The following is an 18,770-nucleotide window of genomic DNA, read 5'->3' as shown; positions in this document are numbered from 1 at the left end:
AAGTGCCTGTGTATAATTGTCACACATGATACGTATTAAAAGCATATTAAATAGATTATGTTACAGCTCACTGTGTACAACATGAAAATACTACATATTACCTAAATACAACTATATAATATTGACTATGTTGTACATGTTTTGTATGATATTAATATTGACTATGTTGTACATGTTTTGTATGATATAGGTACTTGAGAATCTTATATAAATGAGATATCTGTGGCTACAGTAGCACCTGTAACATTATATATAATGTAATATGCATTATTTATATAATATAAAGGAAAATAGACAAATAAAAAGAAAAGATCCACTGGCTGGAGACACTGGGTAGCAGTGGGTGGGAACATGGGATACATGTGTAATAGGCAATATGTTTAAAATGTAAACATTACACAAATAATACAATAATCATCTGACAACATGTGATATAAAAATGTGCACAGAGGGCAACTCCATGCCTCACTCACCAGTGTCGTTGGGGTACTTGTCCCCCCTGGTGCATGTCCTCCCGTCGTCCTCAAGGACATAGCCCTCCCGGCACTCACAGCGGTAGCTGCCCACGGTGTTGACACAGATGTGCTCACACAGAGTCTTGTTGCTGGTGGCACACTCGTCGATGTCTGGTGTAAACCAAATGCAGAAAACGCTCAGTTTCTGAGAAGTCACTTATGCCACAGATGGCACGGGACTTGTCCCTCATAATACCTGTACCAAGAACACTATTCCAGACCTTGACGGGACAGAGCCTGGCATGAGATTGGGTGCTGGGAGGATGGGCCATTTGTGGAAGCAGCACTTTGGCCATGTGACTATCATTACAGACCAACCAATGATGGGTTCCTGGCTGTCATAGGGCCCGATGGAGTTACGGCTGGCCTTTAGAGAGTTCACCTGGGAAACGATGAGAATGAAGCCTGTCCCTAAATACTTCCCAGGGCTCCGAAGGGGAGCACTGGGGCCAACACACCCTGATGAGCAGACATTAGCTAAGTGATTTTTTGCAAGCAGCCTAGTGTGCCGAGGTCTTTAACGTTCTCCTTTATGGCTGGAATTCCATATGTGACACAAGGGCCACTTAGGAATAGCCCCTTCCCAGTTAAGGGACACAATATACTTGGGAAGAGATACTTATGAAAAAATAGTCACAGATGTCGAATGGGGAGAGGCTTCCCTAGGAAATCTCTGCCTCATCAGTGACCCAAGCAGACCCCCATGAGCTGCGGAAATGAGGCTTGAGACCATCAAATGAGTAACCCCGGAGGGTCCGCGTCAACGGCCCTCACCATGGGCTTGCGCCCCTGCTGCACTGGGGAGAAACAACCCGTTTCCCACCATGAGCAGACGGGCTCAATTCCATTTCCTGTTCACTGGCTAAAGACACCCAGTAGCAGTGGGTGGGAACCAGGACACACAGCCCCTGACCGTGACATGTGGGCAGACAGAGCCCAGCCTTGAACTTTAGGATGCCGATAACTTTCGCCTGGACAAGCAGCCAAGGACCCAGCTCCGGCAGGCTCCCTGGGTGCCAAGAGTGAGCACAGTCATTCGGGTGTTCCTCTGGCAGCATACACTGTTGTCAGATGTAGCCTGGATGGAGGCCGTGGTTGGAGCCTCCTCTGCAGTTCCTCAGGCCGACTGCCTTTTTCTCCAGGTGTTCCCACCCTAAATGTCAGAGTGAAGCAGCTGTACTGGCCACAGAGGACACTCTCCTTAGTAGAATGCAAAGTACTGCTGATCCCCAAATGTCTACAGGAAAGTAATTAGGGCACGTAGCTCCTACCAACGGAAAGGAGAGCCCCTGGGCCCAGCCCTGAGCTGTATGGAGTGTCCCAGGAGCTCTGTCCCTCCTACCCTCCTCTATTTGCTTGTCAGTGTGGGGTACCTTTCCCAGATGCTTTTTGGGAGAAACCAGGGGACCTAAGGCTAGACTTTCCCAGGTGCCCGATGGAGGAGGGAGCCTTGCTCAGATGGCTGATTTCCTACCCGGGTCCATCTGAGGTCTCTACTCTTCTTCCAGCTGACCTGAAGCTTCACTGAGCATAGCACTCACTCACGTAAATGCACGTCCTTGCACCCACCCTCAGAGCTGTGGCTCACTATGTCTGGAGGAGGGACCAGGAACCTTTCAAGCAGGGACCCAGTTGTGGAGACAGGTTAGCCATGGGTTTGCCACACTCAAACACCTGGTTCCAGACCATGAGCCCCAAACTTCCACCATGCAACCAGCGCACTGGTTTCATTAAAAGGTTCTTGGCATAAAAGTTAGCTCGTGAGATCAAAATAAACCCACAGACTCAATTATCTTTTTCTATGACCAGGTCTGAGACGGCTCTCACCTCTCTGGCTAACACCTTGAACCACCCAATAGGGCAGCAAGGATTACTCAGGGCTATCAGGAGAGAGAAGGGCAGAGCACACCCGGGAGTGGCTTTTTATTGGGGAACAAGAAATTCAGGGGAGAATTCCATCCAATGAAGGTCGAGGGGGGCAGCACTTCAAGGTCAGGGTCAGTGATTGGCCCCTGGGGTCAGTGGTCAGTCACACCCCGACACAGACAGGCTCTTGCACCAGGAGAGGGTCGGGAAAGCTCCGACACAGTTTAGCCAGAGCGCCTCACCCCCAATCCGGGAGATGCCCAATCACGAGTGAGAATGGCTTCCCACACTAAACCTCCTCAGGAATTCAAGGAGGGAACTGTCCAGTCAAGGGAAACAACCAGAACAAGCTGGTGCCCCTGGTGATGGCCAGGCAGCTGCTCAGCTACAGCCAAGTTTGCCCCTCACCTCCTGCTACACGCACACCTCCGTTTTCCCCAGTCATCTCTTGAGAACACTCATTCTGGCTTCTCTGTTTTACGTTCCAGACCACTCATTTCCTGTTTTGCATTATTCTATTACATCTGGCCTGGTTCTCCGTCTTTGGCTTTTTACATCTCACTGCCAGGTAGGAGCTGGGAAATAACGCGCATTGCCAACGCACCCAGGCAGTAGGGCTTCTCCCGCTTCCGGTGTCTCTCGCGGTCATATTGGTATCCTGGATAACAGGTGCACAGCACGCGGCCAAAGTTGTCTGTACACTGCTGTTCACAGGGAGCCTGGGCACAGACATCATAATCTGAAAGAAAAAAAAGCATGCACTCACATCAGCCGCAGGGGGAGGCAGGGCAGCCTGGCCTGGAGCTCGCCTTCTGGGCTGCATTCTGCAGGTGTGACCTGTGAGCAGCCCCACCTACAGGGGCGTTAGCTCTGGAGACTGTGGTGCAGCTTCTGGGAGCACTGTGGTGGCAGAAGGCAAACATCACTCAGGCTTTTCTCTGAAGTTGCCTCGTTGTGCCCTTGGGTCTTGGTCACTGCCCAGAAGCAAAGATGCTTTAGTCAGCCAGGCTCTGGGGCAGTTCCTGGGGGGCCTCTTTGATCTGCAACTGCTAGAGGAACAAGGAAATCCTTCCAGCAGGGCATTGGGCTGGAAGGATTTCCTTGGTGCCCAAATATAAGAGGAAGGGCTGGCTGGCAGAAAAATGAGGGCAGCTTTAGGAATAGATATGTGAGAGTCTTCAGAGAGCCTATGCTTGCACAAGTGAGTGTGGTAGGTGTGCACACGATGGTGTGTGTGTGTATAGAGATTCTGCATGTGAGAAGGGGTTGGGTGAGACTGAATGGCTGCAGATCTCTTGCTGGCTCTATCCCTGTGCATATGAGGGCGAGTGCCCAATAATGTGTCAGGAATTGGGGCATCTGCTACTCTCCATTCTTATGGACTGATATTTAATGAGCTTCTGAAGGGCCTCTGGCTCTAAATAGCTCAATTTTGACATTCTCAGATCATTTCCAGCATCTCCTCACTGTCATCTCCAGGTACTAGTCCCAGATGGATCCTCCCGAGACACAGGTGAACCTGGGTCTGCTCTCCTGTATGTGAAGGAGAAGAGGTGAGCTGTCTGACAGGTCTCTGTGACAAAGATCATGATATTCTGGGGACGACCTGGTGAGCGGCCCTTGTTTTATGATACTTCCCACAAGTGGGACTCCAAGACTGCTTTGCCAGCCTGGGTTCTGACCAAGCCTACAAACTATATGGCTAACCTTTCCTCAACTAAGCATCACCTCCAGGCAACCAAAGTTCTGTTTCTTTGGCTCAAAAGTCAAGTCTCAGTGTGACGGGTAATGAGCTGCCCTGTCCGGCCAGCTGTCACCATTACTGGGATCAGCCATGGAGGAGGCAGAAGGGCTGTCTAAGGCATTGGTTGGCTGTGGTGCCCAATGAGGTCTTGCTTTCAGAAGCAGCTGTTCCCACTCTGCTCCGTTTCTTAGGTGCCACTTAAACTCTTCCAGCTGTTTTCATGTTCACCCCTGGACCTCTAAGCATCCAATTTGCTTTGCTTCCTTTATTTTACTTTAAAGGTTCCTTATTAACTTCCAGTCACGAGATACATTTAGCATTTTTATGGCATTTCCCCACCCCAGCACTTGGCACTTCTGGTTCCTTCCGTCTAGTCAATGGGTTTTGTTGAAATTTTAGTTTGGTCAATCTCCAGGATTTTCCCTGGAGTGACAATATAAAAGCTCTTCTGGGCAGAGCCAGGAGTTACACTCCACTGAACTGCCCTTCCCTGAAGAACTGTCTGACGTCCTTAAGGGAAGTGCCTTGTGTGTTTTTGGGGGTCCCAGTCATTGAGCTTATTTAGTTTCAAGTCTGCTCCACCTTCTTCCAACACCTACTTGGTGACGTGAGGCTCTGGAGACAATTCTCCAGCCTGTTGGGTGCTTTCAATAAGGGGTGCTGCAGGGAGGTGTAGGTACAGAGAGACCCACACAAACACATGGAGGCTGGAAGAGGGGCTCTGCACCTTTCTGCCTGTGCTTGCTGTTCCTGAGCCTTTTCTCAGTCCCACCCAACTCCATCTAGACCCTTTGGAGAGTAGCAGTAAATGCCAGTTTGCAGTTTAACACTTGCAGAAGCAGCCTCACCACAACCATCTTAGGGGCACCCGCACCAGTGATCTGGTGCTCCTTCCCCAAGTGGGGTTCCCAGATCCATGAGCCACAAACTGAGTTCAGAGAAACAGCACCGGCTGCCCAGTGCCACCTCCTCCGAGCTTCTATGTCTTAATGGGTCTCCTGCCTCTCTCCGATCCCCTAGCTTAGAAGGTGGGAGCTACCGTACATGGTTGTTACTTCTGGGAGAGTTTCCCATTTGACTTTTCAGTTCTCGATGTCTAGTCATTGGTTCTTTCTATCAAATGTTCTGATAAATAATGGAGCATGTGGATGACAGTTATGATTCATTTCTAGGGACTTCCAGAAATTTTTAAATCTCTTAAGATGTTTAAGTATTTGCCCATTTCTGATTGGGGAAGTTTCTTCTCCAGCAGAAATCTCTGTGGCTACTTCTTGGTGTGTCCACTCACTGTCATCTTGGGGATTCCATCCACTCTTTTGACCCTATGCTTCTCTCTCCTCCCTCGTCTTCCTCTTTTCTGGTTTATGCTCTAGTTTTATTGGAGCATATACTCCTGTAGCTTCCTGAGAAAAGTCATGAGAGGTAAAATTTTTATGCTTATGCATGTCTAAAAATATATTTTAGTGATTGATAGTTTGGGCATAAAACTGTACGAGAAGTTCACTTCCACAGTATGCAGACATCGCTTCATTGTTTTCTAATTTTCAGGCTCACTGCAGCTGAGTCCTATGAGATTCTACTAGTAAATCTTTCATATGAATTTCACTTCCCCTCTGAAATTTTAATTTTGTTTCCATTGTATTAAAATTTCACAGTGAGGTTTTCATGTGGGGCTTTGTTATTCTTTGATGGGCCCTTTCTATCTAGAAAATTCTGGAGACAATTTCCTAGAATTACATCTTCAATGACAACTCCTTTTCTCTGTGTAACTTCATTATCCTGAGGTTTTGTTCCCTGGACTGTTCCTCATCTTTTCTACTTTTTATTTCTTTGATCTTCTGCTCTGGGTCTTGGGTAATTTCCTTAGTTTCACCTTTCAACCCTTTTGCTATTTTCTATTTGTCATGTTTTTGATTTCTAAGAATTCTTCATCCTGTTCCTTTTTATTGACACCCTGTTTTTGTTTGATGCATTCTGTATTGTTTCCGAAGTCTAAGTGAATTAATTCCAAGCTTCCCTCTGTCTGGGTAGCTCATGCTTTCTCTAAGACGTTCCCTTACGTTTCTTTTTGAACGCTTTCCTCTAACATCTGGTGCTCCTTGGGTGCTGTTCTAGTTTACTTGTGGAGTATTAAAAATAGCTCACCAGCAGCTCTTTGCACATGGGATTTTAATGAATCCCAAGCTTCAGCTTAAGTGACTCGACCGGTGCCTTCCAGCATCAGTTTCTAGAGCTTTCCTTGTGTCTGCTCTATGTCCAGAGGCAGCATGTACAAATCCCTCTCCCAGAGTAAGTCAGTTTTGAACTATGAAGGGAGATTTGAACTATGAAGGGAGAGCACTGGGTGTTTAAATCTTCAACCTGTAGCATTTTCTTAATGCCTCCACGTTTGATGTTGAGTTCTTACTTGCATCTGAGTGGTCCTCCCCAGCCAGCCTCAAGAACCTCTGCTTTACCCTCTTAGAAGAGGGTATCTTTGGTTTCCTGCCTGGGTATAAAAGAGGCAATAACTGGTTGCATGGAGTAGAGGCACATCGTAGTCTTGACTTTTCAGACTTCTAAATCTAACCTGTTTTGACACCACTTCAACCCTTGTTTTCAGTTTTGATTGTCATTAGTTTCGGTATAAACTGTTGGCTCCTTAGTTTTCCCTGGTGCTGGCTGAGGGCTAAGGCTTTTCATTTTGCTGAATTATTTACTATCTTGTCTGTCCTCCAGCTTCTAAAATGTTGTTGCTGTTATCTCTCCTTCCCTTCTCCTTAAATCTTGTGGGTGTGTGTCTTTTGCCCCCCCCCCCAATTTTGTGGAGTTTCTGCGGGGGAGGCAAGGCTAAGAAATTTATTCTGTCCTTTGTTTTTGAAAACTTGTTTTTTTAGAGCCTATCAACTTAGTCATGTGGCTTTTATCTTTAAAATTTACACATTTTCTATACTCTGTTGTATTTCTCTTGGCTCCAATCTCAGATCTTCATAGTCTATGTAAACAGGGATCATACTCCCAAGAACTTTCTCCTTTAAATCCATTCTGCACAACCGCCGCTAGGCTACCTGACCAACACACAGTGCTCAGCCAGCCTTCTAGTTCTAAATAGGTGGGGCGTCTCTGACAATCTCAACACTGGAAATCTGATAAATTTCGAGCACCATGTCTTAGATTTTGAAGTATTTCAGATTTCTGGATCAGGAATGATCAACCAGTGAAATCTACACAAATATTCCAAATTTGAAGAAACTGAAGCCTAACACTCTTCTGGTCGGTCCTAAGCACTTCAGATAATGATCCTCAAGTCTGTACTAATGAAGCATGGGTCAGTCACACTCGCATTTGAAGTTGGGCACTAAATTCCTTGAGATTTCTCCAACATTAAGACTTACCTTTGAGCTTCTCTTTACCTTTGTCCTTGGTCCCAGTCACACCTTCTTTCTTACATACTTCTTTCACTTCACCTTAGTAATTAATGTCCAACCCGACACCCTCACTCTCAGTGCCTTGTAACTGGTTTTCCATCCAGGTTTTCAAGCTTCACTGCAAAAGCCTTCCCTGATCTCCTCCATCGAGTCTATTTTGTCTCCTCTCAATGCCATGGATCTTTGACCATCTTCCACTCACGAGCTCTGACAATGATCAGGTACCCGCCCTCCCAACTTGGCCACTCTGATCTCAGTTTCTTTAAGGCTCAATTTCCTCACCTGTAAAATACTGATCATACCAACACCCACTTCACTCCTGTGGACATGAAAGCAGATGACACGTTAGGCATAGTGCCTGACACACAGGGAAAGCTCTACCTGCTTTTCTGCTGCTGGTTCCCATCACTGATTGCCTTCAGGGGAGGGACTATGCCCCCTGGAGTAACAGCCGGGATTTCTTCCCCATGTTGTATGCTCAGTTCGTAACTGCTGAGCCAAACAAATCGGATCATCCTATCACACAGCCAAGATAACAATGGCGAGCGTAGGGGCACCAGATCCTGTCTTTGCAGACCTCCCTTGCAACTATTCAGCTCCACTGATGTCATGCAAAAGCAGCCATAAGTACTACTTTGGTGAATAGGTATATGGCCCCATTTCAATGAAGCTTTATTTCTAGAGGCAGGGAATGGACCAGATTTGCTCCATAGGCCACACAGGTCACTGCCCACGACTCAGTGACAAATGAGCCAGCAACATTTTAAAAAACTAACTTCCACTCATCAGTTAACACATCTGTTTAGACATACTAGTTCCTTTTTGCTACCTGGGATGGTTAATTTCATTAGTTAACTTGGCCAGGCCATGATACCTAGACATCTGGTCCAAAGTCCACCAAGAGAGTGGGCATGCTGTGAATTAGTACCTGATATATGGTGTGGTTTCTCCCTTAACCAGTATTCATTCACAGGATCAGCAATCAAGGTGATTGTGGAAACGAGAGTGGCATCTCTCATGATTACCCAGTTTCATCTCCATGATCTGTTAGAGAAGATCTTTTCATTTTGGGGATAGAGCAGGTCTCAAATGATCTCCCCACTTTAGCCTCCCAAGTAGCTGGGACTAGATGTTCACAACAACACATCCAGTTCTACAAGCAAAATTTCTGATTCCTATTCCTGTGACTTCATGCTCTTAGTCTCAAATGGAGGATGCTTGCAGGAGGAGAAAAAAATGCTTCCGTAGGTTTGCCATCTGGACACTGGGGTCCTCATGCCTCATAGGCCTGCAAGGAAGGGAGTCGCTGTGTTGGCCCAGTGACAGTCTATAACAAGGGGAAGCTGGACGGTTACTCCTCAGCAGAGGAGTGTCTGGATATAAAATTATCCTACGGTGTCTCTGGGTTACTCTGTCCTGCAAGGACAGCTGACGGAAAACAACCACCCAGTTCAGGCTAGATGAACATCTCAGGAAGAAAGGTGTGGAATTCCTCACCAGGTTTAAAAAACAACAACAAAAAAAGAAACATGACCCAGTGAGGAGCTTATTGGAGGCAAAGGGAAAAAAAAAATTAGTGGAAGAAAGAAGTTATGAATAGCAGCTATGACCATGTGACCAGTTACAGAAACAAGGGCCATGACTGTCATGAGCATTTATATTCTAGAATATGTATGTGTGCAAATATCTTTCTTACAAGTTAATACATTTTATTGATACACAATATCACAGCATCGAAATACGGTGAACTTTAACATGACAGCATTTAAGTTATAGCATGTGGAGGAGAAAAATATTACTTTACATCCTTTTCTGGGGAAGGTGTCAATGCATTTTACATGGGGGTAGCACATTGCATCAGGTGGAGGTATGGCCTTATGATCGTTTCCATTCGGAGATTAAGTTCAGGAGGTTAAATGTGTATGGGTGCCAAGTTGAAAAGGGGTAGACTATGATGGGTAATTTTGTGTCAACTCGACTAGGACAAAGTTCTCAGATATTTGATCCACACATTTCTGTGTAGGTATTTAGATGAGATTAACAGACTGAGTAAAGCAGATTACCCTCCCGTATGTGGGTGGGCCTCATCTGGTCAGTTGAAGGATTAGTAGCAAAACACACTGACCTGCTTTGATAAAAAGGGAATTCTGCCAGGAGCCTGCCTTTGGCTTACCCTGAAGATTCTGGGCTTGTACCTTTATAATCTCATGAACTGATCTTACAAATCTCAATCAAATTCTGTCTCCCTACTACATACACACCCACACACATAGCCTATTAGTTTTTTGTCTCTGGAGAACACTAACATGCAATCTTTTTTTCTTCTAGTACTGAGGGTTGAACCCAGGGCCTCTGTATGTGTTAGGCAAGCACTCTACCCCTGAGCTACAACCCCAGGCCCCTAATATACAGACTTTACTGGAATTCTACATTTGTGCTTTGCATTTGTGGGTGATAGAATCCCTTATGACTAAATGTATCTTTAGTCGAGGAAACAATCACTAATCTATTCCCACTGATTAAAACAATTCAACTTGAAAATGTATTCTGGTGAGAAGAGCGAGCAGAAATCATGGCAAAGGAACCTTTGGCCGTAGAGTCCACTTTGCCTGGAAATATTCAGCCCTTGGTTACCCTAGTCACAGGTGCTGTGCTCCCATTTTAAGGGGAGAAAGCCTAGGCGTTTGAAACCACAATAGCTAACATTTAAAGAAACTAAGTCTGGGGTATCCATAGGACGTATTTTTCAGTAACACTGAGCAAGGTCTTTAGTTAGCATCTTAAGTTGGCCTCGACTTAATTTTCTTTGGAATCTGCCAAACTGCATTATAAAGGCCACAGCTGTTGACTGAGAAGAGCTGGCTCATAAAGAAAAGCAATTCTGATTTTCATGGGTTTTTTCCTGCCAGGCTCTGATCCATAGAACTGGCTTGCACAGAGAGATTCGGCCGAGAGAGACCTCAGGCCTCAACAATGTTATGTGAAATCCTTCCCTAAGCAGCTGCCCATGGCAGCTTTCTCAAAGGTCAGTCAGGACTTAATGAACTCTTCCATCCTTCTACCAAAGACAGCAACACACAGGAGGGATTCATCTGTTTCCCACTGATGAAGACATTGTACTCCGTGAGACAACGCAACAGAATTAGCTTGGCTGGGCTCCACATCCTCCCTCTAGAGACACCTGGCTTCCTGGGCAGTAGTGAAGAGAGCTCTTTCACGTGCTCCATCCCAGGCTGAGCAAATTAACCCCAGGCTTTTCAGTCTCTGATGGGCTGGGGATGAAGCTCGGTGATAGAGTGCTGGTTTAGCAGGTGCCAGGCCCTGGGTTCAACCCCTAAGTACTGCAAAACCAAACCAAATGCCCTCCCCCGACAGTCCCTGGTGCTTTCTATGTCCCTGCTGGCCTGGAATCCTCTGCACCACTCCAACTACCTGGCTAAGACCTGGGCAGCCTTCCTTGATAACCCGGCTTAAGTATCCCTGCGAGTCCACATGGTCTTCCATGTTGTGTGTTACCTTTGAACAGCTGCTGCACTCAATTGTCTCTAAGGCACACACCGCAGCTATTAATAGTGATAGCAGCAGCCACCACTTACTGAGTGCTTAAGAACTGGCCTCCTGTTCCAAGTACATGAGGCAAAGTTTAAACGTCCATATGACCCTAAGACCAATCCCTGCCTGTAAAAACTTAAGGGTTAGAAAATTAACTTGCCCAAGGTCATACTGAGCAGGATGTGGAAGCTCAATTAGAATCCAGGTCTGATTCCATATGATCTGCCTCCTGTCTCTGAGGGCTGGGCTCATCTTAACATCTGTGTGCAGTGCTAGGCTGAGCATTTAGATAGCGTCCCCTGATGGTCATGCAAAGGGGCTTAAAGTTTAGCACATGAAAACCAGGTAGAGGGAACAAGGAGGAGGGTTGTATTGTAATTTGTCTATGAAATGCTGATTAGGGAATTATAGCCTATTAAGTGTAATATCTCAAAAAACCCTCATATGAATACCTCATGTAATAATTTAGATAGAGCATGTCACATATTAAATTAGCAAGGAATTTTTATGCCAAGAAAGAATTATACATAAATAGATAACCATAGATAATATTCTATACACATCTGAACTTCATAGACTTCTAATGATTAGTCACGAATAGAAAGATGAGGCCATCTTTTACATTACATACCTTCTGGGATACACTGTCCAAGAACAAATTTATACCCTTTGCAGCACTTTTTCCTAAGAGACAAACAAACAAAAAGGCATTTTAATTATGATGACTATGACATTAAAAATAAAATTGGTTTTGGTTATTGTTTTTGAGTGAAAGAACTTACGCCCAGGAAAAACTAAGCAATAGAGATGGGATACTTTTAAGTCATTTAAAATTAAATAGAAAAATATTGCACAACAGGACCACAGGATCTGACACAAAACACATGAAATCAACCCTCTGAATGCTATGAGGTAATGACCTGAGATGTCAAAGTACTTACACTATAAAAAGAACGATGACAACTTGAGCTGCCACCTATCACCAGCTAGAGATTTCACTTTTAATCTAACCAAGTAAATTGCGTAATAAAGAAAAAATATCCTCTCCAAGAACAAGATCACAAAGATGCAGGGTCTCTACAACATGTGCAATGTGTGACCTTTTCAAAAGGGAAAACTATCAGTGAGTCAAACTCCCAGAAAACCCACCATATTGGAATGATCAGACATTAAACTAGCTATTAAACTAATTAACTATGTTCAGTGACAAAAATATAATGAATTTAAAAAGCAGAAAATCTCAGAAGAGAAACTATTAAAAGAATATGGAATTCCTGAAACTGTAAAATGTATCTGAAAATTTTTTTGGAAAAATCTGATAAGGTTGAAGAATGGAGACATGATCCAGGAAAGAACTAGTAAGTTTGGAAGCAAATTGATGGAAATGATCCAATATCAAGCAAAAAAAAAAAATTAGATATATTTTATAAATGGAGACTCAGGGTCATGTGGGGCCAGTATCGGAGGTCTAACATAACATTAACCAATATATGGTTGTTTGGAATTCCAAAAGGAGAGCAGTGAATGGAGTGGAACAAAGTGCTTTAAAAAAAAAAAAAACCTGAAAAATTCCCAAATTTTGTCTGAGACAAATTTGCAAATTAAAGTTTAGCAGATACTCAATAGGTTAAACATATTCTCATATACACTCACACACACAAAATCCCTAAGGACATCATAGTGATACTGCTCAAAACAAAACTTCAAAACTTTGAAGATGGGAGAATTATGTATCATATTCAGAGAAAGTATAATTTTAATGACAATGAGCTTCTCATTAAAAAAAGTATTGGTAGCCAGAAGAAAGTGGTATGGCATTTAAGTGCCGAAAAGACAAACCTGTCTTTATATCCAGTGAAAATAGCCTTTAAGAATGAAGATGAACTAGACATTTCAGATAAAAGGAAACTAAAAATTCATTACCAGATCTGCAAGACAAGGAATGCTAAGGAAAGTTCTTCAGGCCGAACAAATTATACTTGAGGGATATGAGCTACAGGAAGGACTGCAGAACATTACAAGTGGTAGATATCTGGATATATGTAGAAGATTATTTTTGCTCTTAATTTTTATGAAGTATTATAATATCTTGTTAACTTTATAATGTAGATGTGATAAAAATCGTAACTAGGGGGAAATAGACCTATATGGTTACAAGTTTCTACATTTTACCTGAAAAACATCAACATTTCCACTGGAACTGGAGCAAATGTCCCTATGCGTCTCCATGGCTCCTGCTACTTTCCCTTCCCGTCTCTCCCAGATGGAGTCCATGTGAACTTTCTTTCACCACTTCCAACATCACACAGAGGCAGAGTTAGCATATTCAAGTCATCTTCAAAACTCAAGAATATACTCCAAGTTACCTTGAGTTGACATAATAGCTAAATTTAAAAAAACTGTTTCTTTGTAATAGAAGTCAGATACAAGGTTACTGCTATAGCAATGCCAGTCTCACTTTTGTCTGGACACACTGTCTAGGTGGAAAAGAAGCTCAGTTAAATATAGTCTAGCAGCTGGGTGTGCAGTTGGCATACAGACCACTGGAATGAATGTACTACATATATGGTACAGTGGAGAAAGATGCACAAACAACTGATCTGGGAAATTAGGTATGTCTGTAGATATACTGAAGCCAGTTCTCACCTTCAACAAATGGTCAGACTGCTCAACCAGGTTACATTAGGACTTCTATTTAAGAATTTTTAATACACCTAATTTTTTAATAATTTTTTTTTACTTTTGCAAATTTGCATAATTATTGGTCAAATCAATTTGTATCGACTGGTGACTTACCATTCATAGGAGAAACAATCTTACTATACAAAATTAAATCCATGATTTATAAATCTTAAGAAAAATGAAATTTACAATTTAAAAAATGAAAATAAAATGAAATTTTATTTTCCAGGAGAATTTTGCAGCCCAATTGGGTACAGCTACACCACTCCATTCCCCTCTGCAGCATTTCCCACATGCAGCCCAGCTGTGGGAGAGATCTTACTTCAAAAGCAGAGAAGAGTTTTCAAAAGGAAAACAGTGGCATTTGGGATGCTCTCAAAACACGGTTGAGTGAAACAGTTAAGGTTCTCCTTCCCCCACCCATACATTTTCCTGCCTATACTCATCTTCCAGTATAGATTTATCTGAATCTTTCTTCAGCATATGTACCCATCTAACTTACTGATATTAATGACATGTGGCAAGGTCCAGAATTTAGGCATAATTTCCTAACATCTCCAACTAAAATATCTTACATGCCCAAGGGGGTTATAAATGATGCTGATGATTTGCAACAGACGTGGAGAATCTACCTTTACAATTTGTGGGACTCAAACTCAGCCTAGTTTTCCATGTTTTTTAAAAAAGCTCCTAGCAACCAAAAATTGCTAAATTTTTAATGAATGCTCTATAAAGCCAGTTATTACCTACTATATTACTTGGGGCTGTCCTGCAGAAAGCTCCAAGAGGAAGAGCAACGCACTAGATGGTCAGAAACTCAAGTGATCCATGAAAAATTCAGGCACGAAACATGTGTTTTTGATTCTCAAATCTCACGCCACATTTAAGCATGTGGTTGTATTTGCCCGTTTCTATTTAAAAGCTGCAGCTAAGGTACAGTGTCAGATGTTTAAAGGCATTTTAAAGTTTATAACAACTGGATACGACCCTTACACTCTCCACATCCCAACATTGAACTTAGGCACTGCGACTCTTCAGCATTTTGAGGACTTGAAATTGCCCACACAGTGGTACCAGAAGCAACCTGCCATTTGCTTTTTGTGAAATTAAACGACAGTGATATGATCTGACTTGCTTCTAAAAGGCTACAGATCTGTCTGAAAATGGAACTTTTTGGATGGGCAGGTATCATTTACCTGCCTGGCTAAGAATGAACTTCCCCTTCAGATTTTCTCTTAATTGCACACTGACCCAGCTCTCTGCTCAAGAGAGGAGCAAGATTCCAGTTCAAGCTCCTGCCTTCCTCAGCGTTCCTGGGAACGCAGTATTCTGCATGTTAAACATCCAATCATAATTCGCCATTTAAATAATGAAATACAAGAAAGTCTAAAAAATAAACACTGGCTACATGTTATACCATTTCAAGGATGACTTACAACATTATTTATGTATAACAAAGTTGAGACGGCCAAAAGGAAATCTTGTCATGCAAGCCAGGGCACTTGTTAGATCTCAGTACAAACACTGCTGTGCAATTTTTATCTTCAAGGAAAACAAACGAAGACGAGGAACACTTACGAGGACTCTGGGAGGCAGTGGTTCTTAACATGTGTCACGTGTTGGGGCTGGCTTTTCCAAATGCAAATGTTTCTCTCACTTCTTGGCAAGGGAGGCTGCGATTAGATGGCTGTTACATAGAAAGGATGACTCTGGTAATTAAGAAGGCCTGGGGAGGCTTCCCTTGGGTGCCCCTGAGAACTGTCAGTTTAAAAAAAAAGAAGGGGGGAGGGGGCAGCCAGAAATACAGCCCATCTGCAAGGTGTGATAGTGAGCTTTGGGAGGGGAAAAAACTAGAAAAATAAAGATAACAACATCATACTGGATCACTGGAGTCTAGAGAAGATTTTTTTTTTTTTAAATCTACAGAATTAGAGGACTAGTAGGGACCAAAAAGCCAAGTGAGTCAGTAGATAAACTCCTGCCACAACAGAAATTTTCCTAAGCTCTCCTTGGATTCCATTACATAACTGCCTACTTACGCACCTAGGTATCAGATTGTTTTAAAAAACGAGAACCATATTTTTGAGAGAATTTTATAGCTCTTGGTGCCAAGCCATTTGTTGGATTTGGGGCCCAGCAAATCTGGTTTTACAATTCTGTCTCTAACATTTAACAAGCTGGGGATATGACCTTAGGCTTGCATGACCTTAGGCTTGCTTCTTAAATTTGCCGAGTTTCAGACATGTGGATAAAACATGGATGAATAATATTTGTCTTATAGGAACGCTGCAGGGATGAGAAAGAATATGATGAAGGAGCCTAGCGTGGGCCTGGCTTGGGTAAGAATCGTGTTCTGGCTGCAGCTTTTTGCAGACAGCAAAAGCAACTCTTCTGCCTGCTCTCACCTCACAACCAACCTTTCTTCCACTTCTTACTCAATAGCAGTCATTTCTCTCCTTCCAAAACCAAGATGGGGCCATGGAAGAGGAAGGAGAGAAACTTTTGATTTCAAGATGGCAGAAAAGCAATTTTTTTTAAGCCACCTGCTCTTTTGTTAACTTCAAATAATAAACTCACCAACGGCATGCTCCGCGGATTTAGGAAATTAACCCTGAAACACAATATATGAATGTGGTAAATGAATGAAAAGTTGGGAGTGGTTTTGCAGAGAGGAGTAACTTTAAACCTAGGTGCCTCCATAGATGGTTACCATGAAGAAAGAAGCTAAGCCAGCTAGCAAAGAAAGTGAAGGCCAGAAGACAGTGAGGTGACCTGAAAATCTGATGAAAAGCTAGACTTCAGTTCCCTCTCCAGTTCCAAGCAATTGGCCAAACATTCTTTGCCTACTAATGCAATCAAATTGTTTTGGAAAATTGTACCCCGTTCCAGGCTATGGGACACCAAGCCAGAGCACAGACACACAGAATTTCCAGATATTGTTAAAGAAATCCTTCCATTTAGTATTTCATTCCAACAACAGGCTCTCCTGAATAGCTTTTAAAAGAGCAAGAGATTAGAACTGAGTAGCCAAGAAAGCCCTTAACGAGCATGACACTTAAAAGTGAGAAAACCCCATTTGCCTGATTTATTTTGTCATTCCTACCATCCTGAAGTGTGCCCGAGAACAGTCCATAGGAAACTTCGGCCAGGAAGCACACAGAATATGATCCCTTAGGGATTATTTTAAAGAGCTGAAGATTTAAAAGTGAATTCTGAATTTCTTTGTGAAATTCCTTACAGTGAGCAATCTTTCCTCTCTTCCTTTTACCTTCTCCCTTTCCTGCAACCTTCACTGAACCTCGCTCAACTTTGTGGGAGCTACCACAATTCCTTTTACATTAGAGTCCTGAGAACAGAAGTGAGTAAAACAACTCACTCCGATTTGGGTGTGCTTAGTCCACTTTTAACCAGAAAGGGGATTCTTCCTAGGCAAATGTAATAATCATTCCATATCAAAATCACCAAGGTAAACTCAAAGCCAAACCAACCCCCCAAACTCATTGATTCATCCCCATGTGCACTTGTTATTACAAGTCCTGGGGTCAATGTCGAAAGACTCTTAATGGGCATTTTAGGCCTAATCTGCTTGTATACACAATTACTGATGGTTAAGGTCAATTGAGGAAAACGGTATGGCGGTTCCTAAAGACTGAAACGGTCACCATATGATCCAGTCATTCATTTCAACTTTCTCCAAAGAACTGAAAGCAGGGGCTCAGATATTCATAACAGCCAAAAGATGAAGCAACCCAAGTGTCCATTGACAGGGGAACAGATAAAATGGGGGAAGGAAGTCTTGCCGCAGGCTGCACCCCAGGGAGACCTTGAAGGCACTGTGCTCATTCAAATAGGCCAGGCGCAAAAGGGCAGCGTGTGAATCTGCTTATGAGATACTTACAACAGTCACATTCAGAGACAAGGTGGAACAGCTGCTGCAGGGACGGTGGGTCAGGGAACAAGGACTTTCTGTTCAATGAGGTTACAGTTTCAGTGTGGGCAAGTGAAGAAGTTCTTGAAATGGAGGGTGGTAATGGTTGCAGAACAGTGTTAAGGTACTTAGTGCTACAGAATTATACAATTAAGATGATCAGAATGGTGATTTTTTTTAATCTATGCTGCTATACATCCATGTGATTAAATGAAGAGGCAGCACAGTTGACGTCATTCTTCCAAACTTTAAAACCCTTAGTCACGGTGTCAGCTGAACCATAGCCATTTGAATTATGAGGGAAAAATTTAAGTATTTGTAGAATTACTCTTTGATGGGGGGCAGGAAAATAACCAGAAGATACGAATTCCAACAAGACTGAAAGCCATGTTTTCAGCCAACAGATATTCATCATATACTTAGAAGAGCTGAGGGTTAGGGATCTGGGCCTTGGAAATGAACTTCCAGGTTTGAATCCAGGTTCTCTACCTTCCTCCGATGGGCTCTATCTCAATTTCCTCATCAGTAGAATGGGACAGCAATAGTACCCAACCTACAGGTGAGGGTCAACAGGCTCAACCCACCAAGACCTAAGTGAGGACTGGCACACATCAAGCCCAACAGAAAAGCTACCTGCTGTGTCCCCACCCCAGCCCACATCAAGGACACCATGCTGCAGCAGAGCGGGCAGACCAAGAAGTACGCCTGCCAGGGTGACGCCTGTCACACATGGCTTTAACTGAGCGGCAGTCGGGCCTCCCGGACGGCAACACGGGACCAGCATCTCAGTGAGGTGCGTCATGTCTCCCTGTCACTACTGCAGAGATTGAGAGGGCTTTTCTTTAGGCTGAGAACAATCTAGTAGACACTCCTCCCTGTGATCACCCCTTTCGGAGGTGAAGATGTCTGATAGGAGCCGTTTATGGAAAGCTGGCATGGGAACTCGCAGGAAATGCAATGGCCGCCTACCCCGCCAGGCTGAGAACACACCTGGTCACCCCTCTGAGCCGTTTCCGGCAGTCGGTTGGATCCTCCCACATACCAGTGTGCTCCACAGGCAGAGTCCAGGTCCTCGG

At 43.7% G+C, this 18,770-nt stretch overlaps 1 protein-coding gene across 5 annotated transcripts in view; it reads right to left on the bottom strand.

Annotated features, from left to right (window-relative positions):
• Positions 1–18,770, bottom strand: part of Ccbe1 (collagen and calcium binding EGF domains 1) — a 200,724-nt gene that overhangs the window by 25,098 nt on the left and 156,856 nt on the right. For all 5 annotated transcript variants that reach the window (XR_013429525.1, XM_078029935.1, XM_078029934.1 and 2 more), the window contains 3 exons: positions 11,716–11,768; positions 2,986–3,120; positions 474–626 (listed from right to left, as the gene is read on the bottom strand). Coding sequence is in view for 4 of the 5 variants with exons in the window: in XM_078029935.1 (XP_077886061.1) it covers positions 474–626; positions 2,986–3,120; positions 11,716–11,768 (341 nt within the window). In the remaining variant the exon portion in view is untranslated. The remainder of the gene's footprint in view (positions 1–473; positions 627–2,985; positions 3,121–11,715; positions 11,769–18,770) is intronic.

Source organism: Ictidomys tridecemlineatus, chromosome 13 (genome assembly GCF_052094955.1).
Source record: "Ictidomys tridecemlineatus isolate mIctTri1 chromosome 13, mIctTri1.hap1, whole genome shotgun sequence".
In the NCBI taxonomy this organism is placed as follows: Eukaryota; Metazoa; Chordata; class Mammalia; order Rodentia; family Sciuridae; genus Ictidomys; species Ictidomys tridecemlineatus.
The sequence above is the reverse complement of the archived record's forward strand: the minus strand, read 5'-3'. Positions and strand labels throughout refer to the sequence as shown.